This window comes from Melanaphis sacchari, unplaced genomic scaffold (assembly GCF_002803265.2).
Source record: "Melanaphis sacchari strain LSU unplaced genomic scaffold, SCAv2.0 Contig53_pilon_pilon, whole genome shotgun sequence".
NCBI lineage: Eukaryota > Metazoa > Arthropoda > Insecta > Hemiptera > Aphididae > Melanaphis > Melanaphis sacchari.
The window spans coordinates 1,306,899-1,333,937 of NW_020271371.1; the positions used below are offsets into that span (position 1 = coordinate 1,306,899).

Genomic DNA, 27,039 nt, shown 5'->3' on the forward strand with positions numbered 1-27,039 from the left:
TAAGAGTATGAATGCATGAATGGTAATAATTATGATTTATTTAAAATGTAAGTAGGGTTTTTATATTTCTATATATATTCATATTATTGTTGTTAGTTTAATACTGAGTGTCTGAGTGTCTGTGTGACTATGTATATGTATGATCGAAAGGTGGGAGCTGAAAGAAGAGATGAATTTCGTAATTTAATATAGGGTGCTGAAATACTAAATACGGCCTTGGGCATATCTAATGGCTAAAGTTGACAAATGTCGTCTCTAAGTATTGAATTTGCCAACAATTACATCAGTTCAAAAAAAGTGAAATATATTCAGTACTGAAACTAATGTAGGTACTTTATTTTTTATAGCAGAGTTTCTTCAATATTATTCTTATATTTGTATTATAAGATTTATGTGTAACAGGTTTTAGGTATGAAGTAAAAACAAATTATATATTTTAATTTTATACCAAAGTTTTCGTAAACACAAACATATATTATTTAAAAAAAAATCTTTACGTGCATCTACCTAAATAGGTAAAAACCTAACCTAACCTGACAATATCTATCACAATACCACAAACTCAACTCTCAAGATGGATTTTAAGTTTATATTATCTTTTGCTCAAACAGCTGTCATCATTGCGGTAAGTCTATAATATTATGATCAAATTGTAACAGATTTATTGTGATATGTTCGACTTATAAAATATTATAAGAAAAATAAAAGTTTATAGATGAATTAATCAGGATTCGTTACTCATTATAGTCATTAGTAATTTTTATTAAATAAATAAATCATATCTTAGATGTTAACGAAATGTCAATAATGAAATTGTGATGATTTAAATATATAACTCATTTACAAAGTAACTATAAGTACAACATTTAATTTATTATTTATTATAGCCTATTTATAATAGGTATATAATTACTCTGGTCTCTAATATTTTCTAAGTTGGCTAGAACAGTTAAGTCTAAATCAAGGTTTTAGATTTTATCATGTAAGTTACTACTTTGGAGCACTCAAATACACTTTATAAATATAAAAATACATTTTAATTGAGGTATGAATAACTTACAAGAACAAAAATATTAATTGATACTTCCTGATGTAAATTACTAAGAATTTTAGTAATATAATTTAATAAACATTGTTTTATTTATAAAAATTAGTTGGTTACTATTAAAAGTTCTTATTTTAATTATTAGATAGTAAAATAAAAGACAGATGTAAGCAACACTTTTTTATAGGGCACCAAAATTTTAACTGTCTATAGAGGCCCCACAAATGTTTAATCGGATACTGAGTGTCTGAGTCTTATAATTATAAGTAAGAAATTATAGGTACCTTACGGATTATCCCAGCTACTCATTAAAAATTGTTTTTTTATTTTACTACTTTAAATTTTTAAATTAATAATATTAATTAAAACGTCATATTTTGCTCTTAAATTATCGGCCTATTCATTTTGTATTCGTGTAGCTATATGGATAAAATATACCAATATTAAATATATAAATGCACAGGATTTAAAAGCGTTATGTTCGGTTATTTTAATATGGGGGACGAGGTATAAAAATGTGGCTATTATTCACAACAATCATAAGCTCAGTTATAACGAAAATAATTTTATCCTTACACTTACTTATAAGTTATAACTGTAACTACCGTCAGCGTTTTATATAAAATAAATACATATATGATGTAATAAAATTAAACTATGTATGAAGTTGTGTCCATTGGATTTATTTATTTATAGTACCTAACTAGTTACCTAAACCTACTCGTCTAATTTGCTTAACGTATTTTATACATCGATCAACTTTTATTTATTGGTAGTTGATACAATAATAATAATTTGACGATTTGTGACAATTGTGCATCGAAAAACGCCAGCCTATATAATAGAAGATATACGTGTATGGTGTATATAACATGTATTGATATTGGTACATAGCCATATTTATACATAACCTATTAGATAGTATTATTAATTATTATACATTCGTCATTCAATGATTATTTTAATCATATTATTATGTATTAGTGTAACGTACATAATATTAATTGAGATTACTATACGTCTACACACTATACAACATGACAACATCATACAAAACATTACATGTTTACATCATTATTAAAAAGTTAATTTTAATTATTTTCTTAGTTTTATTAATCACAACCTATGAATTTATTAATTTATTTATTCACATATTTGAATAAATCATTAAATAGACTATAAGTTATTATTAGATTTAGATATGATATTTTTAACCAATAATTCTAACAAAAAAATAAATATTTTTATTTCGATTTCATTTACAGTTATTATTTATTTGAATATTACAATTTACAACATAAAAAGGGAATACATATGTAAAATGACTACAACACGTTAGATTAGGTTATTAAAGTATCTAGTATCTACATACTCTATATTATAATGTATACTTATTATATATTATTATATATTTATATGTAAGTATTAGTATTTCAATGTGAAAAAAATAAAAATTATAAAAAACTTACCTACTACCATTACAACTATTTATGGAAGTATGGCATAAATTATAAATTCATTTTTTGTTTTTAATGCATAAGTACTTTTATAAAATTAATACGAATCGTGACCGTGTACTAAATTGATTAATGTAATTTGAACCCAAACCACTCGACAATGAACGAACAATAAATTTTATATATACCTATTGGTCTTACAGGTCCTTAACTCCTCATGACTGTGACATTGAAAATTGTTAAAAAAAAAAAATAGGCGAGTAATTGATTTTGCACAACTCAAAACAATACAATTTATTATTTAATAAAATTGTTTTAACTATAAATTATTCAGTGTAAGTATTCAGTATTGACTATTATAAATACACAGTGTTGCCAAAACTATATTTTCTCTGATTCGTTACATACCAGTTTAAAATTTACATTTACCACCAATTATACCAATATACTCCATAGGCGAATATTTGATTGAATTTTAGGAGGGGAGGGACTTAAGTCTTTTCTTTGCATTTTTGTAAAATAGATACCTACCTATTTAATACTTTGAAAAATGTTCAACAAGCACCCTCTAATCACAGCCTATGAGTTAGTCCAATAATTGTAGATTACTTTATATGTCTTATATAAATTATAAAAATCATTCACTGGCAATCATAGCTTTCATATTATATCATAACAAGTATAAACACCACTACTGTAATCAGTGTAATCGCATTGGTCTATTAAGACTGAATAAAAACTTAATTCAATTTGTTAACAACCTATATTGAGGTGTCGGTAGCCCGAAAATATTTCGATTAACGTACCTACTCACTGTTCATGCATATTACATTATTAAAATTATTTACTTTAGTCTCCATAGTTGACGAATACCATACGTCTGTATTGCCATACCTATAGGTAAATACATAAGCCGCAGCTCATATGCACTTGCAGACTGCTGTATATAGGCGGATAGTACTAGTTTTCTCTTTTTCTTCGTGTCTTTGTAAATGCTTTACAGGTAGTTAGTATTCAGTCATTACATTGCCAGTATAAATATCTAATGTAAAAATGCAATAATTAAATATACACTTTATATTACATCGATATGTAGAATTGACTTTATAAAAACCAAAGAATAGGTGCTATTATAGTTGACAATAAAATATTTGATAATATTGTCGAAGTTATTACAAAATACAAGCAGCATTACCTAAATTTTAAATTTTAAATGATATAGTATGAAATCCAATAATCAATAGCACATGATTTAATGCAATGTTGAGCAATTTAACATGTTTTAATTTTTATAAGCGAAATGGATTACAGAACCCATGCCACGGTAGAATATAATAATTATTAAAATTATGTTATTTAATAATTGCATAGATATATTGAACGGAAATCGGTAGGTATGAGATAGAACCTATAACCGACTACTTAAATATAAGCTGTGAGGTATAGTCCACAAGAGTACAGCGTATGTCCGTTGTACACGATAAAATTAATAATATCAAATAAAATCCCAGACGACTTTAATTCTACCGACAATTTTCTGTTTAAGTTTTTCGAAAGCAGACGGAGACACATCGATGTCATTCATCTTGCAGGCTTCGCACTTGTCTCTCACGGTCACTATGATTGATTTCAACGTGGTAGGGTCGATTATTTTCACTCGCTTGCCGCACACGGGATCCAAATTGGGATTCGGAGTGGTGAAATGACCGAACGCTATCGCCGCAACCATGTCGCCGTCGGTGTACGTCTGGCCGCACGCCGTCAACCCCAAACTGTAGTAGGTGAGGTCTCCGATTTTTTTCAATTGCACCGCGTCCGATGGATCGTTCGTGCTGTTGCAGCAAAAGTACACGTGGCCCCCGTCGCACGGCGACCGTGCCACCTCGATCGTGCCCCGGTACTGCGGCGAGCTGCAACCGCCGCGGTCCCCATTAATCGCATCATCTCGGCGGTCCCGCGATCCTGCTGAATCCAACACGCATTCCGTGGCCCGGCACAATCGCTGAGAGGAATCGATCGAATTCCATTGGTAACAGCAGGAGTACACGTGTCCTGCAGCGGCCTTACCGCGGCCGCACGGCTTGCGCTTTATCTCCGTCATGCCGTCGTACTGCTCGCAGCCCTTGACCAGCCACGAGTCCAGTTGACAGCCAGTGTCCCAACACTCTGCACCCGTGTAATGCACGGCGGTGGCGGCGATCAGCACGAGTGTACAAACGACCGCCGACCGGGGAGATACGAATCCGCGGTTCATATTATTGTTTTACTATGTAATTTTTATACCGCGAAATGTGAAATATTAAAAAATCAAAATCGTCGACGGGCAGGTTTGACGATTTTATTATTTCTGGAGCGTGTATCACCTAAGTGGCTGTATTTATGTAGGTACTTCGGGTGTAGATGCATCACGCATGTAGGTACGCAATAGATTATTTAATTATACTCACGTTTACATCGTATGCATTATGCAGCACATAATAGTTTAGGTATTAATAATCAGCATATGTGGGTAGTGTATATATATTATGTCAGATATTGCATTATTTTAAATGTTTATTATAATCATTACAATTTTGTACCACAGCCATCATATGTAGGTTATTATAGATACCCGCCTGGCGTTTATCCTTACATAGCACAGTAATTCCCAATCGGTGGGAGGACTCCTCCACAGAGGAAAATTTGATTATTGCACGGGAGGAATATAGTGATGATGAAATAACAAAAATTGTGTACAAATGATCAAGCCATTTTATAATAAGTAATTTATTATGGAGTTGATTCTATTTTTAAATTGATGAAAAATATGATTAAGTCATTAATTGTATTTGTATAATATATGTATAGTTATTTAGTATCACAATAATAAAAAAAAATAGGTCTTCTTAACTTTGTTTTAAAGGGGAAGGGTGTGTGAGACTTTTGAACATTTACTGAATAGTCGTAGAATAAAAAAAGTTGGAAACCGCTGTTTTAAAAATACCATAATTATACATTTTATATTATTATCTAAACTATATATTTTAGAATTAATTTATTAATGTATATGCATTAAGTACAAATACATCATATTAATATAATAAATACAGTGAAATCTCCATTTACTAACACCTCCAAATATTGGACATTTTTTGGGAATGGTAAAATGTTGACTGCTTATCTATAAAAAAAAACCTTTAAGTACGTGACATTGTAACTAAGTAACTAACACATATTTGTATGGCTAGATTTTAATAATTTTTATTTTAATTACAATTTAGGAATATTTTATTACGATTTACCTATGTTTTACACATTATTATACTATTATAGTTTATCTTATATGTAGATAATGGCTGTCGCATTCGTTATATCCATTGAAATATTATAATAAACAAACTAAAGTGACTTGCGTAAACAATAATATTATGTTTACAGTAATTAATATATAAAACCATTACAGTCAAAAATTTAAAATTTTTTATACATTTTAATGCTTGATTTATTATTTTTAATTTTAAATCAACTGAAATAAAAGCCAAGTTTTTTTAAAAATCAATTAAACTAGTTAAATTAAAGAAATTAAATTTCCAACTAGAGTACTTAATTTAATTTTTTACTAATTAATGCCCAATGCTGTTTGTTTTCGCATGCCTAGGCATTTAACAGTTAGAAAAGATCCCGCCTTTTTGATGATATTTAAAAATTACAAAAATGCGGGAATAAGAATAAAAGAGATTATTGACTATATAGTTCATAATATTTGTACAACGTCTTTGAGTAACCTATTCAACGGTGAATTCTTCAGTGACTCTGTAACAAAGGCCATTATATTGTACCGTTTTAGCTAAATATAAATATTATTATAGTAATATACGTTATAGAACGTAGTACTCATAGTACGTACCATACGATAAATTTTCACAGAAAATAGAATTGCAGAAAAGCCAGAAAATGCAATTAGTTATTACGCGAATTACGTTTATTTACGTCCCCTTACAGTTACTGATTATTGACAACATTTTAGTACTATTATAGTATTTAATATTTATAATAAATGCTATTGGCTATTGGCTATACACAATATAATATCAAATCGTTATTCCTTGTTAGTACTGTAACTAAGTGTGTTGTCAACGGTGTCAAAATTTGTTTTACCAACAATAATTTGTTTGTTTAGTTTATTTTGCTATTAAGTATTACATATTTTTCTATTGTCTTTCGTTTTCTCTTCATACGCATTTTATGAGTAAGTACAATACAGTTTATTTTATTTAGCAAGGATTGTAAGTTTAAGTAAAAATATATACTAACGAATAGATGTTTTAACTTATATTATTATTTATTATCATAGAAGCATAGTATATCGTAATATCTTATTGATTATTAATTATTAGGAAGGTTCTAGACTTGAACTGCTTTAACAGATTGCTGTAGTAATAAAACTTGAATTAGTTACCTACCTTATTGAGTCACAACATTATTAGAATTGAGTAATTATAGCATAAACGATCAACGTTTGCCCATCACTAATTAGTTAGCATGCTGAGTGCGTGAAAATTAAATAAATTCGTGTTTTGGTTCTTAAATATAGATATATGTACCTATTTTATCTCTATCTCATGATGACAGTATTTATATCAATATTATGTACCTAATACATACCATTGATTTTATAATATTATAAAATCAATGCTAATACCTACCTACTGTAATACAGTAATAGTTTTAAAAATTCTCAGGATGTTTTTAAATAATTAAGTGGTACCTTGTAACTACCTATTATATTTTCTTAGTAATGTATGTATGTGGTATAAGGATAGTTATTATTTATCTAATAATTATGTTTTCAAAAATGTATTTTAATTGGTTTCGCTATATACATACTTTTTGAATATCATAATTTTGTACTACTTGACTACCACCAGTTGTCTTTATTAAGTTACCATGACTACCAAATTTAAATAAATTAAGTTTATTTATTTTATTACGAAATATTATGATTTAAGACTTTATTTATCAAAAAGCATATACAAGAAATTAAAAGTTACTAAACATGATTGTATCACAATTTGATCATATTAATAATAACTAATGTGTATAAAATAAAATAATATTATAATAAATATACATATATATGATACTTAGTAAAACAGTATACAATTTAACAAAAAATACGATAAACTATAAAATGTTATATACAATAAAAAATATAAATTAAAATAATATATAATTAAACGTATTAGATATCTATGGAAATATAGTAACTATAACTAAATTAATGTGATAAATGCTATAGGTACTATGCTTGCTAGAATTATAATGAATTAATCATTATAGATTCCTAGTTATAATAATTAAAAGATATCAAAATTTATATCTAAATAAGTTTGAATTGTAAAAATTGCTTTTATTAAAAAATATACTTCATAACTTATTCATATTTTATAAGGGGCTAGCCTCCTCTATTATTTATTCCACTGATTACTGGGTATGTTTATGTTTTTTAGTTATTACAGACAATATGGAACAAATAGTCAAGATTTTTGTACATCAAAGTTACTTCATAGAAAATGATTTAGTTGTTGACTATAATGTGGAACAAGAAGTAATTTTTGTTAAAAGTTAAATGGAAGTTATAAATTCATAACTATTATTTTATTTTAGGCTCTTATTAATGTATCCCCTAAAGATTGGATAGCATTAATACCTAAAGGGTGGTCTGGAGTAGATGAACAAGTTGCTTATAAAACTATTGATAGTGATTGTGATGTAGCAAATTTAGCAATTAAATCAGTTATCATGGAGAAAAAGTGTTTCCAAGATGTTGTCAAGTGTGAGAAACATTATCAACTAATGTATATTAGCCAATATTTAGAGGTAAAATATTATAACAATATTAATGTATTTTATTTGTATTTAATTAATATTAAGTATTAATAGATATTAGGAAGAAGTGAATACTTCACATTTCTTCACCAATCTGGAACTTGCAATTGTATTTCTTCCTCTATACAAAATGAAACTAAGGATAATTTTAAGCAAAGTCGATTATCTGTAAGTATTTATATTTACACACACATTTTTTATAACCCAAGTGTTAATATAACATTATTTATTAATTTTAATAAATGGGTAATAAACAATTTTATAAATAATATCAATTTACTGCATTCTCAAATAAATCTAAAACATGTTTTATATCTTTAACTTGTTGAGCCAATTTATAAATAGGTTCCATTTCTCTTGAGATTTCTTCGCATTTAGCCATTAATTGGTACATAGATTTAATATTGGCATCAATTGAATCGCATGTTTTACAAACCACATCTCTGTATATTTCCAAACAGTCAACAGTTAATGCAGACATGCTATGAAGAACTTCTGAAAGAGATTCGGATAATGTGTCTACAGATGTAGCAATATTTCTAGCTTCAAACTCTAGGTCGTTTAGTAAATTGGCATCTAAAACAAACCTTCCTAAAGGTCTATTGGGCATTGTTGGGCTAGTCTGTTTAAGTTTGCTTTCCAAATCTTCAGCTATAAATGTTACCATGTCTCCATTCTTAGTTATTATTCCTTCAAGATTGTTTAAAAAGTCCATTTTATTAGTTTCTTTCACGTTTCAATATTTGATCTGAAATTTATAAATAAAAATAGTCATATCAATTAAAAGTATAAAATAATTAATTTTTTTTATATCAACAACATTTTATTATTACTAAAATTTGAATAATAAAAAAAATCATGATAAATATTTTATTTCAAACACATAATAATTATGAGACTACAGAAGGCATAATTCTTTAAATGAGGGAATTTTTAGTTATTTTTTATGAACTTGTAATGAAACTATTTATTATAAGAAATTTATTACATTAACACATTATGTACCTATAACATAACATAACATAATAATAATGTATGCAATAATATTGCATATATATCTAACCACCCATAAATATTAAAAATATTACTAAAATTGTATTTATTTGTTTTGTATAATTTCATTAGTCAACCTCTAGCCGCAACAAACCATTACGTAGACAATCGCCAACACCACGTGCATTTTACAAAAATCGACCTCAGTCACAAAATAGTGTTGCAAAAAGTGAAAAATTAAAACCAAAACAATGGTCCACAAATAAATGTATTAAATGTAATGCACCAAATAACTTTTCAGCACTTGAAAGTGCATACCTTGCAAAAGTATAGATATAAAATTTTAATTATTTCATAAAAAACAATTTAATCATATTTATTAAATTAGATTCAAGATTTAACAACAAATAATGAAGTAATGGAGCAACGTTTATTGACATTTGAAAAAGATTTAGTTCAAACATTGGAAGTAGTTAATAAACAGTTCAAATTAAGCACAGCCATTTCACAACAAAAACGTAACATTCAAAAATTTATTGATGATTTGGTTGATGGCTTAGTTAATGACGGCAGGATAACATTTTGGGCCCATGATCAAGAAGTAAATTTCAATTATTTTTCATTATAAAACTAAATATAAATACATCTAATTTATATGGTTTAGTTTTCAGTTGTTAGAGAATTTCCAGAAAAAAACCAAATCTCTCCTCTGGCAGATGATTGCACATTGTCCATTAATAAATCACTAAATTCGTCCAAAGAGGTTTATATGAAAGCTATTATTGGCCAACAAGAGGAAACTATTCAACATCTTGTTGATAAAATAAAGAATTTGTTTGATCTTTTCCTTAAAGTATTAATTCTTAGCATTGTTTATAAATAAATTACTAATAATTTATATAATTATTTTAGGTAAACTCACAGACAAATGAACAAAATAAGTCAGATTTAACTTCGTCTGAAAGTAAAATAAATAATATAGGTTATATGGATAGTTCAGGAACTACATATTATTCACCTCCATCATATATAACTAATACTTTGAACGATATAAATTTGTATTTGACCAATACTGTAAATTATGATCATAGAATTGAAAAATTTGGGATAAATGAAAATGTTTGTAACTGGACAAATAACACTTTTAATGATAATGAATTTCCTGTTACTCTTGTAAGCAAAATTAATTAGCTTTTTTTTTATTATAATATCATGTATGAATAAAAAGTCGAAACAATTTAGGAATCAAATGTAATACCTACATTAAGTAATGAAGTCAAAGACAAAATACTGGCCTTTGAAGATTGTAAAAAAGAAAAAAACCAATTTACATTATATAATCTATCGTCTGAAAACTATATCAATGAAAAAACAAATGAATTGAGCATTAAACAATAAATAGGACACAAATGATGATTTGGATGAAAGTAATAATTCTTTTTATGAGTTCATACTATTTTCTTATTTATGGACTAAGGTATTGTGAGAGTATATTGTATATCTAAATAGTTGTACTTGAAAATCATATTAATAGTATATATTTTATTTATTTATTTTTTTTTTTTTTTGCGTGGGTGTAAATATTTTAATGTAAGAATTTTTTGGTACTTATTTTGTTTGTTTTAAATGTTTGTCATGGAATTTTGTTTGATATTGGGTCAACACTGAAGACAGCGCTTATCAGTTGTCTTATAAATTATAATTTCTTGTATTAATTTATAAATATTATATAGGGTCACAGAAGGATGATCAAAAAATTTAACCTAGACTCAATTTTTCAAAGAGGTTTTTTTAAATAAAGGGTTTTTAGACCCTCAAAGTTTCAAACTTAATACTTAATTAATACTATATTATTATTTAATGATTTCATATTTCTACAGTCACAATAACATTAATAATATAACTAATCTCACAATACTTTCTCATATCTTGATATCTATTAATTTAAATTTTAAACTAATGAATAAAACGCAATAAAATAAATTGTTCACTTAATTAAAAATGTATAAATAATACATACCTAATTACTTTTAATAATCATTTATTGTAAGTAAAAAATATGTATTCATAAATATTTTAAATTTAATGTTCTAATATATTTTTATTTCTTCTAGATGTTTCTTGAAATCGTCATTTTATAATTTTATATGTAATGATACTGGAGTTCAGTTACTTTGGAGTTTTTTTGTTATTTTTTTTCATAATTCATTAATAATATATAATCTATAACTACATTATTTTTCAATTTGTTTTTTTTTTTCTTTTTTTGTATATTCCAGAAGTATAATTCCATAGATCAATATATTTATTTTTTTTGTTATTCCACATTAACTAATATATTGTTTGACTTTTGTAAAAAAAACTATTTCAAATTTAAATAAAATATGATGTATTAATTAAAGAAACAATTCTTTTAGAATTAAATAACCTATTTTGGATAATATGGAATTATATTGTCTTTTTAAAGTTATATATCTTTTGTTATATTTTTTTATGAATCTATTATAAAAACAAGAATTAAAACACGTAGAATTTGCTTCTATTGTGTTGAATATTATTTTGATTAAGTTAATGTTACAAATATGTCCAAAAATGTTCTTGATATAAGTAACTAAATGTTTTGAATATTTTATAAGTTTCTTTGATAGTATTTTTTGAACAACAATAAAATTAATTTGCAGAATTTAAGAATAACATGTGTTTTTTTAATTTTCTCTTAAATTATAATAAGGAACCTTAGATTATATTACAATTTTTTTTTTTGTACTACATGAATTTCAAATGTTTATAAAAAATCTATTTTTCATATTTTTTAATTACTTTAAGATCAAAGAGGAATTTTCAACTTAGTAATATTTTTCAAATTGTGTCATCTACCTAGAAACAAATGATTTACACAAATCCAAAAGTATCAATTTTATAAGTATTTACTAAAATTTAATCATTCCATTCAGAATAACAAAAAATAATTAATTCTATTTTGTCAAAAACGGGTAATACATGCACTACGTATTATGTTTTCCCTATGGGTTTTATTATTTTTCCTTATTATGAAGTGCTGAGATTTCCTGTTAATCCTCAATGTATCACCAACTACGTCATATTAGTTACCAGAAAGCATAAACCATCTTTAAAGTTCAAATAAACATAATAAATTTGTAAAACCTATAATATATTTATGTATATCAAATTAATACAAATTAAACAATTATTGTAAGTACATAAATATATATATTATTCATAAATTGGTCATAACACTCATAACATAACAGAAGATATTATATTTTCAAATTTATATTATTTATCTATTATTTTGGCACTAGTTACGACGAATTTTCTCAATTATAATTTTTCTAACATTAGCTTGGCACAAATGCTCAATACTGAGAACGTCGTAAACATAATATTTGTTAACGAGTTAATGGTTATGTTTATTGCAAAAATAACTGTTGGCTAAAGCTTTATAAAAGCCTATATAACCATAATTTAACACCCGGATTTTAAGTAAGTATTTTCAATTATAAAATTTATAGATTCTTGTTTGAATGTATAAAAATGAAAAATCTATGATTTTACGTGATTATATAGGTATTGTTTATGCCTACAATAATTGTTGCTATTTTTATAGTTTCGTTCGCTAAATTAGACATCAAATCTATGAGAATATAAATTCTTAGAGATAATTGATTAAAGATTAAACTATTAAACAAGAAAAAACTGGTTTCCTGGTGGACGTTGTATGAAACAGGTTTAAATTGAATATCTTGTACTATAATCAACACGATCTTATAAATCGTAACTGCTTGTAATAACAACTAATACATACAACAATGGTACATCAAAAATCTGTAACCAATTCGAAGGTATTGTCCTTGAATAATATCCAACCTCTGACACGGTCAAACAAAAAGAACAAAACGACCAAGTTCATAGTTACCATGAAAATTAAAATCATAAAATACCATATGTTACGCAAATAAAATGTAGTCCGAGACGGCAGTTAGCAGACATTCGATAATATGTAAAGAAGAATAGTATTAATGTATCACGATTCACGATACATTTTTTATATTTATAAACACATATTATTTAAACATTCTGGGTACTAAACAATATAATTATTGGTAATTATTAATTAATATCTATATATACCACCATATTATAAACGTTTAAATCATAGAAGATTTAACTTAAAAATTAAAATATTAGACAAGACCTTAAATCAGACAACCCCGCATAGAAATGATAGATTTGTTTCCTTGGAATTTTTTATGATACGTTGTTTTAGCTAAAGCGGTTTTTTTTATATAGACAAAGAAAGGTACGCTATTTTTTATATAACACATACTATTATATAGAATAGCTTCTTTCAGTTTCAATATTACAAAAATCAAAGAAACTTATACACTTACGCAATTATAATTTATAGAAACAAAAACAAAAATTAAACATCAATACATATAATTAATTCTTTAAATATTATTTTTTTATTAATAGATATATTGTATATGTAATATGTATAAATATGATCATATGCACGAGACTAAATTTTATATTTTTTTATCGTCTTGTAATCAATACAATACTACAAAACATGAATCGTGCTCGATAAAATACTTTTATTTTTTTTAGTTGTGTATTCACAAGATACCGATATAAGTTTATTTAAAACATTGATTAAAATGCATTATTAAGTGCCAAATGAAATTCTCTGACTTTCTTTTAAAACCACTTATGAATTTAAATGGTATGGTAAAACTTCAAAAGATGATCATAATCAATAACTATCAACTAAAAAAGTTTTCTATTTATACGAAAAAATAAAACAGAAAGTGTACCTTCATTAACTATATAATAATATAATACGTCAAAATGTATCCATTTCTGAAATATTTCATTTCACTCAAATTAAAATTTTTATATGTTTAATAAATTTATATTAATTTAAGTAGGTACCCAAGATGTTAAAAACTTACGCGCGTAGCCAGAATTTTTTTTTAAAGACGTATTTTAGTTTTATATTTAAATATAACAGGCAGAGATCTTAACACAGTACACACTAAACATTCTTCATTATTGTCATAAATTTATTCATATTAATATTAAATTTGAAATAGAAGCATAGTAGAAAACAACGCATTATGTAAAAATCTGAATTATAAAATATATACATTTTTGCATAACTATACAGCCGACGAGGGGTATTTGAACACTACTCTGGCTAATGGGTACGCTACTGTGGGACTGTAAAAATTAATTTAAGTAATAAACTAATAAAATTGATTTAGTAATAAATACATGTACAATGTACATATATATATACATAGTATTTGTTACAAATATAATTATATTATATCGCTTAGGAATTTTAGTATATTACTTAAACATTTATTAGGTATTAACATTCGAAGAAACAAATAATGGTATTTTCAAAAGGAAAAAATACACCATGAATCACGATTCACAAGTTAAATGCAAAAGTTTAATATAATATTACTGTAATAATATTGATACTTTTAAAAATATAAATAATCACATCATGTATTCGTGTAAATGTTGGATCAATATGCATATTTGATCGACGGACACGTTAAAATTTTATTAGGCGTTAAAGAATAAAGATTAAAGTGTTTGTCGATTGATAAGTATTATTAATAATAATTTAATTAATATAAAAAATTATTATTAAATTATTATATAATTATAATAATATATATTATAATTATATTATATATTATAATTATATTATTATTATTATATAATTATTTTTTATTATATAAATTATTATTTTATTAATTTAATAATATTATAAATCATAGACAGAAATTTTTTGTTAACATGCGGCGGGATTATAAACTTTATAATATGCATGTATAAGTATATTATTATTGTGTGGTGTTTGGCTTGTTCGCCTTCTCAAGTCGCGTGTGAAATGAGCATGTCAAAATACCGGTTGAGATGTATTTTTAACTTAACAAATTAAGTAGGGCGCATTTGTGAATGACGGTCAAAGAGTACAAATTAAATTCGAAAAACTTACAATTCCACTTTATAAAAAATTAATAAATAATTAAATGCAGCGTATTAAAAAATTATATGTACACGTTTATTGTAACTACATTTGGTCGACTACTTGAAACAGTTATACCAAAATTAATTGACGTTGTACAGTTAGTTGAAAATATATTATATTAAAAACGACTTTTATTTCATTTATAAGTGCCTATTATAAAATAAAATTTACGTAGCGTGCTTTATTTTTTACTAGCCGTACTAGCCGTATAGATACAAATCAATGCAGCCTGCATTTTTTTTTTTTTTAAAGGAAAAAAATTAATAACAAGGAAACATCGAACAAAAAATGCATAGAATTACAATATAAATCATGATTTACAGACAATAAATAATACATGCACGTAGTCACGTAGCTATTTTTTTTTTCGTGTATAGTAGCTACAATAGAAGTAGGTATACATAATATTTTATGGAATAGCCACTTGAGTTTGTAATTAAATACATTATATATTCTATAATAGTCTATAATAACACATCACTTAATCCGTTATTCGTAATAATAATTCGGGTCGGACGATTGGTCGGATAACTTTTTTTTTATTCAACACAGGTACCTCACACCTCACACGTAATCGCGTTGTATTCGATAAAATATATAGCACAGTATATCTGTAAAATATGACGGCCAACAAGCGAATAATTATTGTCTCGATACGTTGCGATTATCGAGTATTCGAGTAAATAATTATCGATGTATCTCGCCTCTTTGGATTAGGCACGTTCCGCCATTCGGTAGCGGTGGCAATAGACGTCTTCGACATTTTATGCACATTGCACACCACGTGTCGTCTACATCACGTCATCATAGAACATCATAACGTGTAACGAGCGCGCAGTGTTCACAAACGAACATAAATCGAGACGAAACGTGAAAAAAAAATAACAAAACGGCCGTCAAAAATCTCACAGAAACATAATATACATACGTGTGATATTATGATGTACCGTGTACGGTACGTAAAGACTCTCTCTCTTTTGTTTCTAAACCGTTCGCGTTGAAATTACCGGCCCGCTTTTCCGCTTAACCAACGACCGGGCTAGGCGTCCGACACGCGTACGTTTAACCGAAAAACACGCCTAAGCGACGAAATGTGTTTCGTTCCGCTTTAACTTTTACTACCGCGGGCAACTCTGCAGGTACGCAGATATCCGTCCCAGAAAGTTTGCCGATTACGCGCGGGCGGTCACGTTATCATAATAATAATTATTATTCGTGGTAACATCATCGAACGACTCGCATTGCGCAATTATCATCAGGCGTCTCGTTGCGGACGGTACACGATATCGATAGCTCGATACGCGAGTGACGCGGGAACACGGGCGCGCGAAAACCGCCCGCATACGCGGGTTTCACACGCGGTACGTGTTGCGTGTACACGGCCTAGCCGCGAGCGTGCGGCCACACGATTATTATATCAGGCAGGTACACACCGTGCTGGACGCATACGACATCATTGTGATGTCGGCGACGAACGTTTGTTCGCGAACGGCACGTACGGTAAAAACAGCAAAAACGAAGTATTTGTTTTAGCGCGCGCGTCTTTTTTTCACGCTCAAATCGAACGAGTGTTACTGCACGTCAAAACCGGTTTGACGATAATAACACAGCTTCAATCGACGGCGACGACGCAGCGCGGCGTTCAAGTTGACCGGCGAGCAGAAGAAATTTATTCCGGTACCAATAAATCGTGTATGTAAGGTGTGTACGTATGCACGTGCGTGCGTGTGTGTGTGTGTGTTGTGTGTGTGTGTGTTAATGTGCGTACGCTATTGCGAGTACTACGCGTCAAAATCGATAAAAATAAAAAAATTCACACACATCCGAGATAAATGTATTATGTATGTACCATGTACTATTGTACTATGTACCTATAGACATTATTATGCCGACGATTTATTTACGTGTCGCACGAGTAAATAATATTTTTATTTATTTTTTTTTTTCATTAATGACGTCCGTCAACTTTCAGGTAAAATTTCCCTCGCTCTGTTCACAATCCCGTTTGCAGCGTATCGCCGCGCGATAAAATACACCGAGAGACCGCCGCGCGATACAGAGAGCCTGCCGCCGCTGCTGCCGCCGCCACCGCCGCGGCTGTCCACTCGCAGTTTTGTCAAAGCCAAAGGTGAATCTTTTTTTACGCATGGGAAGGGAGACGCTGCCGCGTTTCGCTCAAGACGAGACGCATTTTCATTCAGTGCTATCCGGGCAATACGACCTGCTGCAATAGTTCATACCGCGGTGGCCACAGTAGTGTCTATATTATATTATCGATGATTTCTTTTGCGTTCGTCAACGTGCACCAGCACCATTGGTCGACTTGTCCGTTTTGAGTGAGTACTTCGTACACGTAAGTACTCTGCCTGCCTGCTATTTAAACGGTGTAATAGTTTATTATAGTTTGACAGGCATTAGCCAATACCGTTTCGTTTTTTTTTTAACGTTTGTAATTTCGAGTCATGTGTGCTGTAGCGCGGGCTCGCGCGCGCGCAGATCGTTTATTTTTTCGTTATTTTCGCAGCGCGCACAATACGAATCTTCGAGTCTTAATTTAAAACATTGTTGTTAAGCGTTCACTAGCCTCAAAACAAAACCGTATTGGCGATTTCACAAAACAGCTTTGACAACCACACAATGTGTGCCCAAACAGTATTAAATAATCTATAGGTATATGCTTGTACATCAAAAATAAATAACGTTTGAAAACTTACAAAACTATTTAAGCAAAAATTCACTATCCATTTAAAAAAAAAAAAAAATATTTCATAATTATTTATTTTGACGTGTTGATTTGTTATTTATATCAATGTTTGTCGTGAAAATTAAGAGATATAATAAAATCAATATAATTTAATGCGTATGTATTTTATTTTATAGCCTTCAGAGATCAATTAGATACGTGTATATGATACGTCTGTTTATAAAATAATTATTTCTGTACATTAATTTACATAAGACATCAAAACAAAGTAATTTATATAATGTTTTTTATGCGCACTACGTTTACTACGCATATGAATTATTAGCATTAATTTCTGTCTTCAATACGTATGGAATCTTTTGTTGTTATGACTTCCAAGTAATTATAATATAATAACAACTTTGTTTCATAAACGATATTCGATACAAAACTATAGGTAACTATTAACATGCTAACTAAAGGTTTATTTATCTTTTTCTGTGTGATCACATTCTCTACACGGTTAATGTTCAATAATAGGTGAAGGTTAGGTATTGGCTAAAAACAACAATTTATTTAAGGCTAACTATGCAAGCCAAAATGAAATATTAATGAGCACCGAATCAATTTATATAGTGATTTCATCGATTATCAATAATTTTTTGATTCATAAACAAACAAGCTTTAATAATACGAAAAAAAAAATGAAATCAACATATGTATAGCTAAAATTTATTTTCATAATACTTATTACCTACAATAACGTATACCTAAATGCAATTGTTAAATAAATATTAATTGGGTTATTTAAAAAAAAAAATTATTGTTGTTTATTTGATATTTATAAGTGCATAATACATTATATAATATGCATTCTCCAATTATTATTATTTTTGTTTTAAGATTCATGGTTAAAATGGTTCTACTTTTTTAATATTTATATGTATTAATGATAATACACTAGTAGTCATAATAATAACCACAATAGACAATAATACATTTTAATATTTCGAGGAAAATTATAAATAGTGCTGTAATAACTAATAGACTTGATGTAAATATTAAATTTTATTAAAAAATTATGATAATTTTATAATACTTTTTAGTGGCGATAACTACAGGTGAAACATAAAAGTTCTTCAAACTTGTCTTGTGGTGCAACAATTCGATTTAAAATTATATATTCTACTGCCGTAGATTGTATTAAAAAATACTCATAATTTTTATTATCTTATAAATTATTTAAATAAATATGATAAATTATAATAATCGTGTTAAAATATATTAATACAAATTATAACTACTGGTTAAAGGACATATATTTTACAAGAGTAAATATGGGGCACTGTACTTAAAAAATTTAAAAGTTCAAACTTTAAGAGGGGACTGATAAAAATATAAATTTGAATATTTAAGGTAGATACTTAGATATTATTTTAAAACGTAGTTATATAAATTTTATTTATTTGGAAAAATTCAATGCGTACTTGCAGAAGATCAATTGTTACATAAATTAAAACTTTTTATGTTTGTGCCGTTAAACGTTAATGATTTAATTTCGTTGCTAATTATTAGAAGTTGTAACTTGTATTATATTACCTTCTCTAAATTTTAGTTGATTCAATAATTAAACACATTTTTAAAAAAAAAATTCACACACACAAACATTAACATTAATGTATTATTGCATAATATAACATACTGATAATTGATTGCAACATAAAATCCAATTATTGAGACTTTGGTATAAGTTAAATTTATATAATTTTATCATTATTTAATGTTTTTTTCATCCAGTAACAATAATAATATAGAATTAAACAAAGAAATTTATGGAATTTTTAATTACATATAGTTTTTAAATTTATTTATTTTAGATTTTGAGCGGAGTGATGACTGTATTGTTTTTAAAATAATATGATTTTATTATTATTTGCTTTCGTATTAAATTTATCATTACCTTCAGAGCAGCTAAATTAATTTAATCCTCAGCTTAGAAGGTGGTTTCTATAAGAAAATTTTATTTAGTTGGTACTTTAGGGTCAACAATAAAAAATCCTTAGTATCTACTTAATATAATTGGGTAAAACAACAAACAAATAAAAATAAAATAAAGAGCATAATATATTTTGTTATTTTGTATAATAATTTATAAATAAATACTTTTATAAACTGGAAAAGCACAAAATATTTTGAAAATTATACATACCTAGTATCTAAAAAATGGTAATATCGACAAATAGATATTTTGTGAAATTCAAGTTTCTAAAAGTATTTATTTATAAATTACTATTATTTACTATGTTTCAAGGTTTCTCGTGTTGCTTATACCCCAATTTTAAAAATATCAAAAATACATAATTTTAATTTTTTTCAAAAAATATAAAGTTAAAATGTTTTCAAATTTGATTGAAATAATGGAAATGTACAAATTTTTTTGTAGTTAAGAATACTTATATTAATCACAGATATCTAATTGAATATTATATTTATTCCAGTTATTATTTAAATAATGAGGTACATTCGAAATCTACTATATTATAGTAAAGCACAATTTTGTAAACAAAAATATATTGTGCTCACAATTTATTTTCGATCGAAAAATGTATTATATGACATTTTTGAACATCTGTTATTGCTTAAAAAATTACTTTTCAAACCAATAGTTTTTTTTTTTAAATCCAAAAATTAATGAAATATCTTGAATGCTCACATTTTTATAGTTATCGTTTATAATTATTAATAGTGTAAGGAAATAATTAGTTTTTTACAATTTAGTTCTGTTATTTTTAAATCACGCATGTCATCATTACTTATTACCTACTTTATTAGGTAGTTAAAATTATTATTTTAGAAACTCTACTTATTTAAACTAATTACTCGTTAGATTTGAATGATTGATCAGAGTGATATTTGATAGTTTAGACTCATACTTGTACATGGAAAAATCACGTTATTACAAATCAGTTCTATAATGCTAAAATGCTAGACTTTGGATAGGTGTTATAGAATACACAGAATATCAGAATAAGTTTATTGTCAGGTCAACAATAATCTATTATGAAATTTATATAGAGGAAAACACGTATGTTTTATCTTATATAGATATATCTGAGTTGGTCAACACTGATTAAATTTTTAATTTTTAATATATATCTTAATTGCTTATTTGAAGAATACTATTAAATTATATGATACAATCACAATATCTTAATAAGTAATATTGTTATATTTTATTTTCGTGTTCTACTAATCTGCTATACATTTTATGATATAATTTTCTATTATCGTAATTGGTAATATTAAATGAATATTAATTAATCAAAAATCGAAATTTTACAATTTCAAATTGTTATTCTGCATGTATATATGATATTGAACATAATAATTTATTCATAAATTAATTTATCGAAATAGGTGAAAAATGTTTATATCATCATTATATAGTAATGTACATTTTTTGTTTTTTTAGAAACAAATATTAGTAGGTATACTCGTATACAATATTATAATACATATTAAAATCAATTATTTTTTATTATGTAACGACATTAACATTAACTTATTGCATTTTTGCCAACAATTCACAGCCATACATATTTTAGATAGGATGGATGCAGGATGATAGCTTAAAAGAATAATCCAATATATAGACTATATTATACTAAATACAATTTTTAGAGCTTGTGAAAATAAATAATAAAATTAAATTACACGAATAATGGTTAGCTCAAGATCAAAAAGTCAGCAACTAAAACCAGTTGAGATCAATGAACTAACTAAGCAAATATACAAAATTATGATTTTTAAACTGTTTATAATTTCTTTATAATTAACTTTTAATAAATTATACCTGCTGGTCATGCTGTTATTTTGAAGGTTTATATATGAGGATTATTATTTGTGTAAATATATTTTAACACCATAATCATACAATTTTAAAATTTGTTTAAAATAATATAGTTATAATTAATAATTATACATTTTGAAAATGATTACAGTTTTTGATTACCAGAATGAGTTCCTTAATATCCATACAATTGTTGATTTGCATAGTGGTATTCTTACCATCGTCTTATAGAGGAGAAACCCAATTAAACAAAGAAGGTATAAATTAAATTTTCAACTTTAGTTTTGATTTTTTTTTTTGTATATTAAGTTGGTTGCAATGATTAAACTCTATATCATTTTCTGGTAATAGACTCATCAAACCAGTTCCTACATTTCAAAACCCAAGATCTAGAAAATGCAATTCAATATGGTACCCAACAAATCGATATGCTTTCTCGCCATGAAGATTCATTATCATATGCTGATGTTCATGTGAAAATTGGGAGCCCATCCCATGGACAACTAATCGATTCTAAGCCTTCCATAGTCGGGCATTTAGCATCTCGAAATGCTGAAATTGTTATCAAAGCTTCACATTACATAATGAACAAATATTGTTTGAGGTAAAATTAAAAAAAATATCTCGATGAAAAAAAAGTAAAAAATTCAATTGTATAACTTATTTTATAAATTACACAATTATTTCAGCATCGGGATTAGTCAAATGCAATGTGCTAAAGATTTAGCAAAAGTGAAACTAGACAATACTTCTTTAGGTGAGATGTGTTTATCCAAATATTTCAACGAAACAGCGTGCATTGGAAAGAACTTAAAATACCGTAGTGCAGACGGTTCTTGTAACAACTTGAAACGTTCCTTTTGGGGAATGGCAAACACGGCTTATAAACGTTTACTGTTTCCAGCCTACAAAGATGGTAATAATTCTAAATTGTATTTATGACGCATGCTATCCATAATACACAATATATAACAAGTAAAATTTACATTTTTATTGTTGTTTAACACAACAAAATATGAGTCAGAAAATAGCGGCCCGTGTACGAACTTTATCTTGCCCGTAGACTAGAAATTAATTTTTTTTTCGATTAACATGTACCTACACTAGATTTTAAATTTTAATAGTCCTCAAAAACTTCCGGAATTGCCAAAATATTAATTGGCGGTTTCAGCAATTAGATACTTCTTAACACTCCTGTAGAACATGCTATCTGCTGTTTAAATAATATCCATGACAAATTACATCTGCGTTGCAAAATTCTGTACAACATAACATATTATAGTATAACATCATTAATATCTACCTAACATTTACTGCTGCAGGTATATATGATCACTTAAACACTTATATTCATTGATCTTATACGTATAGGTTTGAGCTCGATTAAAGAACTGCCAAATTCTAGAGAACTGAGCACCGGTCTTGTCAACGATGAGAGTTCACCCGACAGCGTGAAAACGATCGCAATGGCTTACTGGACGATTTTCATAGGCCACGACTTATCACACACGGCTGTTTCCAGCATGCGTAGGATTTAACACATAACCATATTATACTAATCAATTGATTTTAATTAATGCATGCGTACGTATATGTGAAATCCACAGTGAAAACGAATAAATCGGTGGACTGTTGTAACGAGAACGGAATGAAACAATCGCCACGGTACACGCATTCGTCGTGCGCGCCTATAGCCATACCGAAAGACGATAAATTTTTTTCACCGCTACGCCGCACGTGCATGAACTACGTGCGTTCGATGCCAGCGATGCGGACCGATTGCACATTTGGACCCAGAGAACAAGTAACGGCCATCACATTATACTTGACCATATTGATAAACTTATTATATATATATTATTAATTATACTCAATAGATGACCGATAGGTAGATGTGTAAAGGTAAGTATAAAGTTATCCGCATGAGCGCCATTTCGGGGGTCGGCAGTCTAGGGGTAGATCGTGGATAAGAAACACAAACACGACCCAATAAAAACGCATGTAAAAAGATTGCGTAGTATGTTAAATAAATATAACCGACGATTGTTTTGTTAATTTTTTTAATTTGTTCTTACGTTCGCGAATATATACAGAAAAAAAAAACCGAAAATATGTAGAAAAACCGTGTGCTTGGAGCAGTGCGGATTTTCTTTTTAAGTCACCTCCTCCAGTCGAAAACTAACATTGCGAATTCGCCGTTAAAACACGGATTTAAAAACTTGTAGTTTGTACTACGAACCTATATTTAACAAGTTTACGTTCCGCAGTTGAACCAGGCCACACACTATTTGGACGGCTCGATGATATACGGCTCGTCGGAGGAACAGACCTGGTCGTTGAGGAGCAAGTCGCGGGGTCAAATGTTGACACACACTGGCGGTGACGGCGACCCGCTGCGGCCACAGTACATGCCGCAGGCCGCCAGCGGATCGAACGCGTGCCAGTCGGGCGGCGATCACGCTGGCACGTGCTACACGGCCGGCGACGTCCGGGCGAACGCTCAGCCTCATCTGACGGCCATGCACACGCTGTGGATGAGGGAACACAACCGGGTGGCCGGGCTGCTGGCCGTCATCAACCCGCACTGGGACGACGAGCGCACGTTCCAGGAGGCCAGGAAAATCGTGACGGCGTCCATACAGCACATCACGTACGGCGAATGGCTGCCGGCGTTGCTTGGCAAAAAGTACGCCAAACGGAACGGATTGGAACTGTTGCCGAAGGGATACAGCGACGCGTACGACGAGAACGCCGACCCGACCGTCAGCAACAGCTTCGCGACTGCGATACTGCCGTTCGTCAACTCCATGTTCAACGAGACTCTCAGGTTCGTGTTGTGTACACCGGATGTTATACTATTGTTAAGCACCTATTTCGAGATTATGGTTTTGATGATGGCTAGGAGCACTCGTCATTATTCGGAAATTTTTTGTTTGAAACATTTAATCGTAACTAAATGTACAATTCGCAAGTTGCAACAATTAGTATTATATATTATAAGCGAACGCGTAACAGGCTTTTAATTTTTAAACGGTGGCTTATACATTTTTAATTTCGTGATTTAGAGCAAAATTTTTTATTTTATTTGAATGAACAGTTCATGTTATTTTTTAAGCGTTTAATTTTTAGACAAGTAATTCACAACGCATTTCGGGGAGTATTAGTACATTCTAATATTTCAATCATCTAATTTTAACTTTAAATTTCTTATAAATAAAAAACCTATTACTTAAATAAGAAAAAAAAATTTGCATATATTAAAAGTAAAACAAATAGATCATTAATAAAAAAAATAAAATATATTTATGTATTACAATGCTAAACGTGAGTATGTTCTTATTTCATATTAGATTAGGTATATACAAAATATAAATTTGGAATATTAAGTGTTGTGCTTTAAGAGAATATCGTCCAAAATCCAATGTAATATTTATATACGATTGCAGGCGGGATGCGACTTATAATTTTCGTGCATTCTTTTTTTCACAGTTTATACCTTGAAAACCGAGCGACAAACAAAAGTTTTTCGTTAAAGGAACATTTTAACCGACCGTCCGATTTACAGATGAACTATATGGATCACCTCGTCAGAGGACTATCTATGCAAAATACACAAAAAGTTGATATGCTATTCACGCAAACGGTATGTTTTTCAAGACAATCGGGATAATCATAACAAAACAATTTTATTTTTTTTTTTTTGCACAACTAATGATGACGTCAATATAGATGTGTATTACATTATATGTTTACCTACATTTTTTAGATAACAAATTACTTATACAGTTATCCGGATAATATTTTTGGGATGGACATCGTCAGTTTGGATATACAACGAAGCCGCGATCACGGTATTCCAAGCTACACACAATTTAGAAAATATTGTGGACTTAAAGACATAAAAAATGTACAAGATTTAACTCAGATTATGGCAAAAGGAGTAAGTTTAAAAAAAATGCGAAATGACACAAAATACTAGTATACTTTATTGATGCATGTACCTACTTTCTTTCTGTATATTATGTTTAGTCAACTAATAGATTATTGAGGCAATACAAAACTTGGGACGACATAGATTTATTGATTGGTGCATTGTTTGAGAAACACGAAGAAGACGCTATGGTAGGCCCGACGATGAGATGTATCATTAGAGAACAATTTATAAGAACTAGAATTGCAGATAGATATTTTTATGATTTGCCAAGAGTATTCAAAAAACGTTAGTATTACTGGATTATTTTTTGATGAATGTACTTGAATTTAAATAAAAAATTTTTAATTATACATCAACTGGCAGAGATCAGAAAAGTGACTCTCGCGAGAGTATTTTGTGATAACAGTGATAATGTCACGAAGATGCAGCAACGAGTATTTTTTAAACCCGTATCTGCTGAAGATGATTTGCTACCTTGTGATTCTCTCTTAATTCCAAAAATTAACCTTAAACATTGGTTAGAAACGGATGATACAAGTAGGAAATAACTCAAATACCAATGTCTAAAAGGTCATAAATGTTAATAACTATTATCTGACTTATGATTGAAACCTAGTGAGTAGTGATCACTGATAACTTGTTATTCTTTTTTGTTGTTAGTTTTATTGCTAACAATCTAAATCACTTGCATAATTGGCCTACATAGTGTACACATGGGCTTTTATGATAACCATAAAATTTAATTGATAAATTCCTTTTGAGAATTTACTATATTTAAGCAAATTAGATTTTATTTTTGAATAAATAGAAACTAGAAGTTTATAGATTTTTATAAATAGGTATTATTTGATTATTCATGTTATACTTAGTGAAAAAATTAATTTTATGTGGATTTTTATCCAAATTTCCTATTACATCACTGTACCTTATTAATAAATTGTAAATTATTAATAATAACATACCGGCTTAACACTTATTTTTAATAATATAATTATTATAACTTATAAGGTTAAGCACTTTTATATTTGTGATTTTATGAATAAGAATTAATAACTATGATATAAGATACAAAATGCATACTTAAATTATTTTAAATTGAAATATTATAATTTTTTTTTTTTAATATTTAAGTGATT

At 28.2% G+C, this 27,039-nt stretch overlaps 4 protein-coding genes across 6 annotated transcripts in view; 2 read left to right on the plus strand and 2 right to left on the minus strand.

Annotated features, from left to right (window-relative positions):
* On the plus strand, positions 1-11,587 carry LOC112599613. Of its 2 annotated transcripts, none has more exons than XM_025346588.1 (10): positions 1-625; positions 7,992-8,089; positions 8,149-8,361; positions 8,425-8,538; positions 9,496-9,690; positions 9,752-9,964; positions 10,028-10,216; positions 10,276-10,536; positions 10,606-10,790; positions 11,478-11,587. In XM_025346588.1, the coding sequence occupies exons 2-9, from the start codon at positions 8,006-8,008 to the stop codon at positions 10,759-10,761; spliced, it is 1,425 nt and encodes a 474-aa protein (XP_025202373.1). In that variant the 5' UTR covers positions 1-625; positions 7,992-8,005; the 3' UTR covers positions 10,762-10,790; positions 11,478-11,587. The 2 variants fall into 2 exon arrangements, with proteins under 2 accessions (XP_025202373.1, XP_025202372.1); XM_025346587.1 differs by lacking the exon at positions 1-625 and adding an exon at positions 6,372-6,730.
* On the minus strand, positions 3,833-5,006 carry LOC112599615. Its single transcript, XM_025346590.1, has one exon. It carries the CDS (start codon positions 4,754-4,756, stop codon positions 3,998-4,000), a length of 759 nt encoding a protein of 252 aa, XP_025202375.1. The 5' UTR covers positions 4,757-5,006; the 3' UTR covers positions 3,833-3,997.
* The window catches only part of LOC112599617 (BLOC-1-related complex subunit 6), a 21,128-nt gene continuing 2,730 nt past the window's right edge, over positions 8,642-27,039 (minus strand). The window contains exons 1-2 of one of the 2 annotated variants that reach the window (XM_025346594.1): positions 14,340-14,491; positions 8,642-9,118 (exon numbers count right to left, since the gene is read on the minus strand). In XM_025346594.1, the coding sequence (XP_025202379.1) occupies positions 8,642-9,085 (444 nt within the window). In that variant the 5' untranslated portion in view covers positions 9,086-9,118; positions 14,340-14,491. Of the gene's footprint in view, positions 9,119-14,339; positions 14,492-27,039 lie in introns of those variants that run through there. The other variant, XM_025346593.1, reaches the window with a different exon arrangement.
* LOC112599611 (peroxidase-like) lies at positions 17,265-26,709 on the plus strand. The gene is made up of 12 exons (XM_025346585.1): positions 17,265-17,351; positions 17,409-17,789; positions 22,121-22,226; positions 22,321-22,573; positions 22,659-22,885; positions 23,341-23,496; positions 23,577-23,773; positions 24,237-24,796; positions 25,459-25,612; positions 25,736-25,909; positions 25,999-26,188; positions 26,255-26,709. The coding sequence occupies exons 3-12, from the start codon at positions 22,136-22,138 to the stop codon at positions 26,449-26,451; spliced, it is 2,199 nt and encodes a 732-aa protein (XP_025202370.1). The 5' UTR covers positions 17,265-17,351; positions 17,409-17,789; positions 22,121-22,135; the 3' UTR covers positions 26,452-26,709.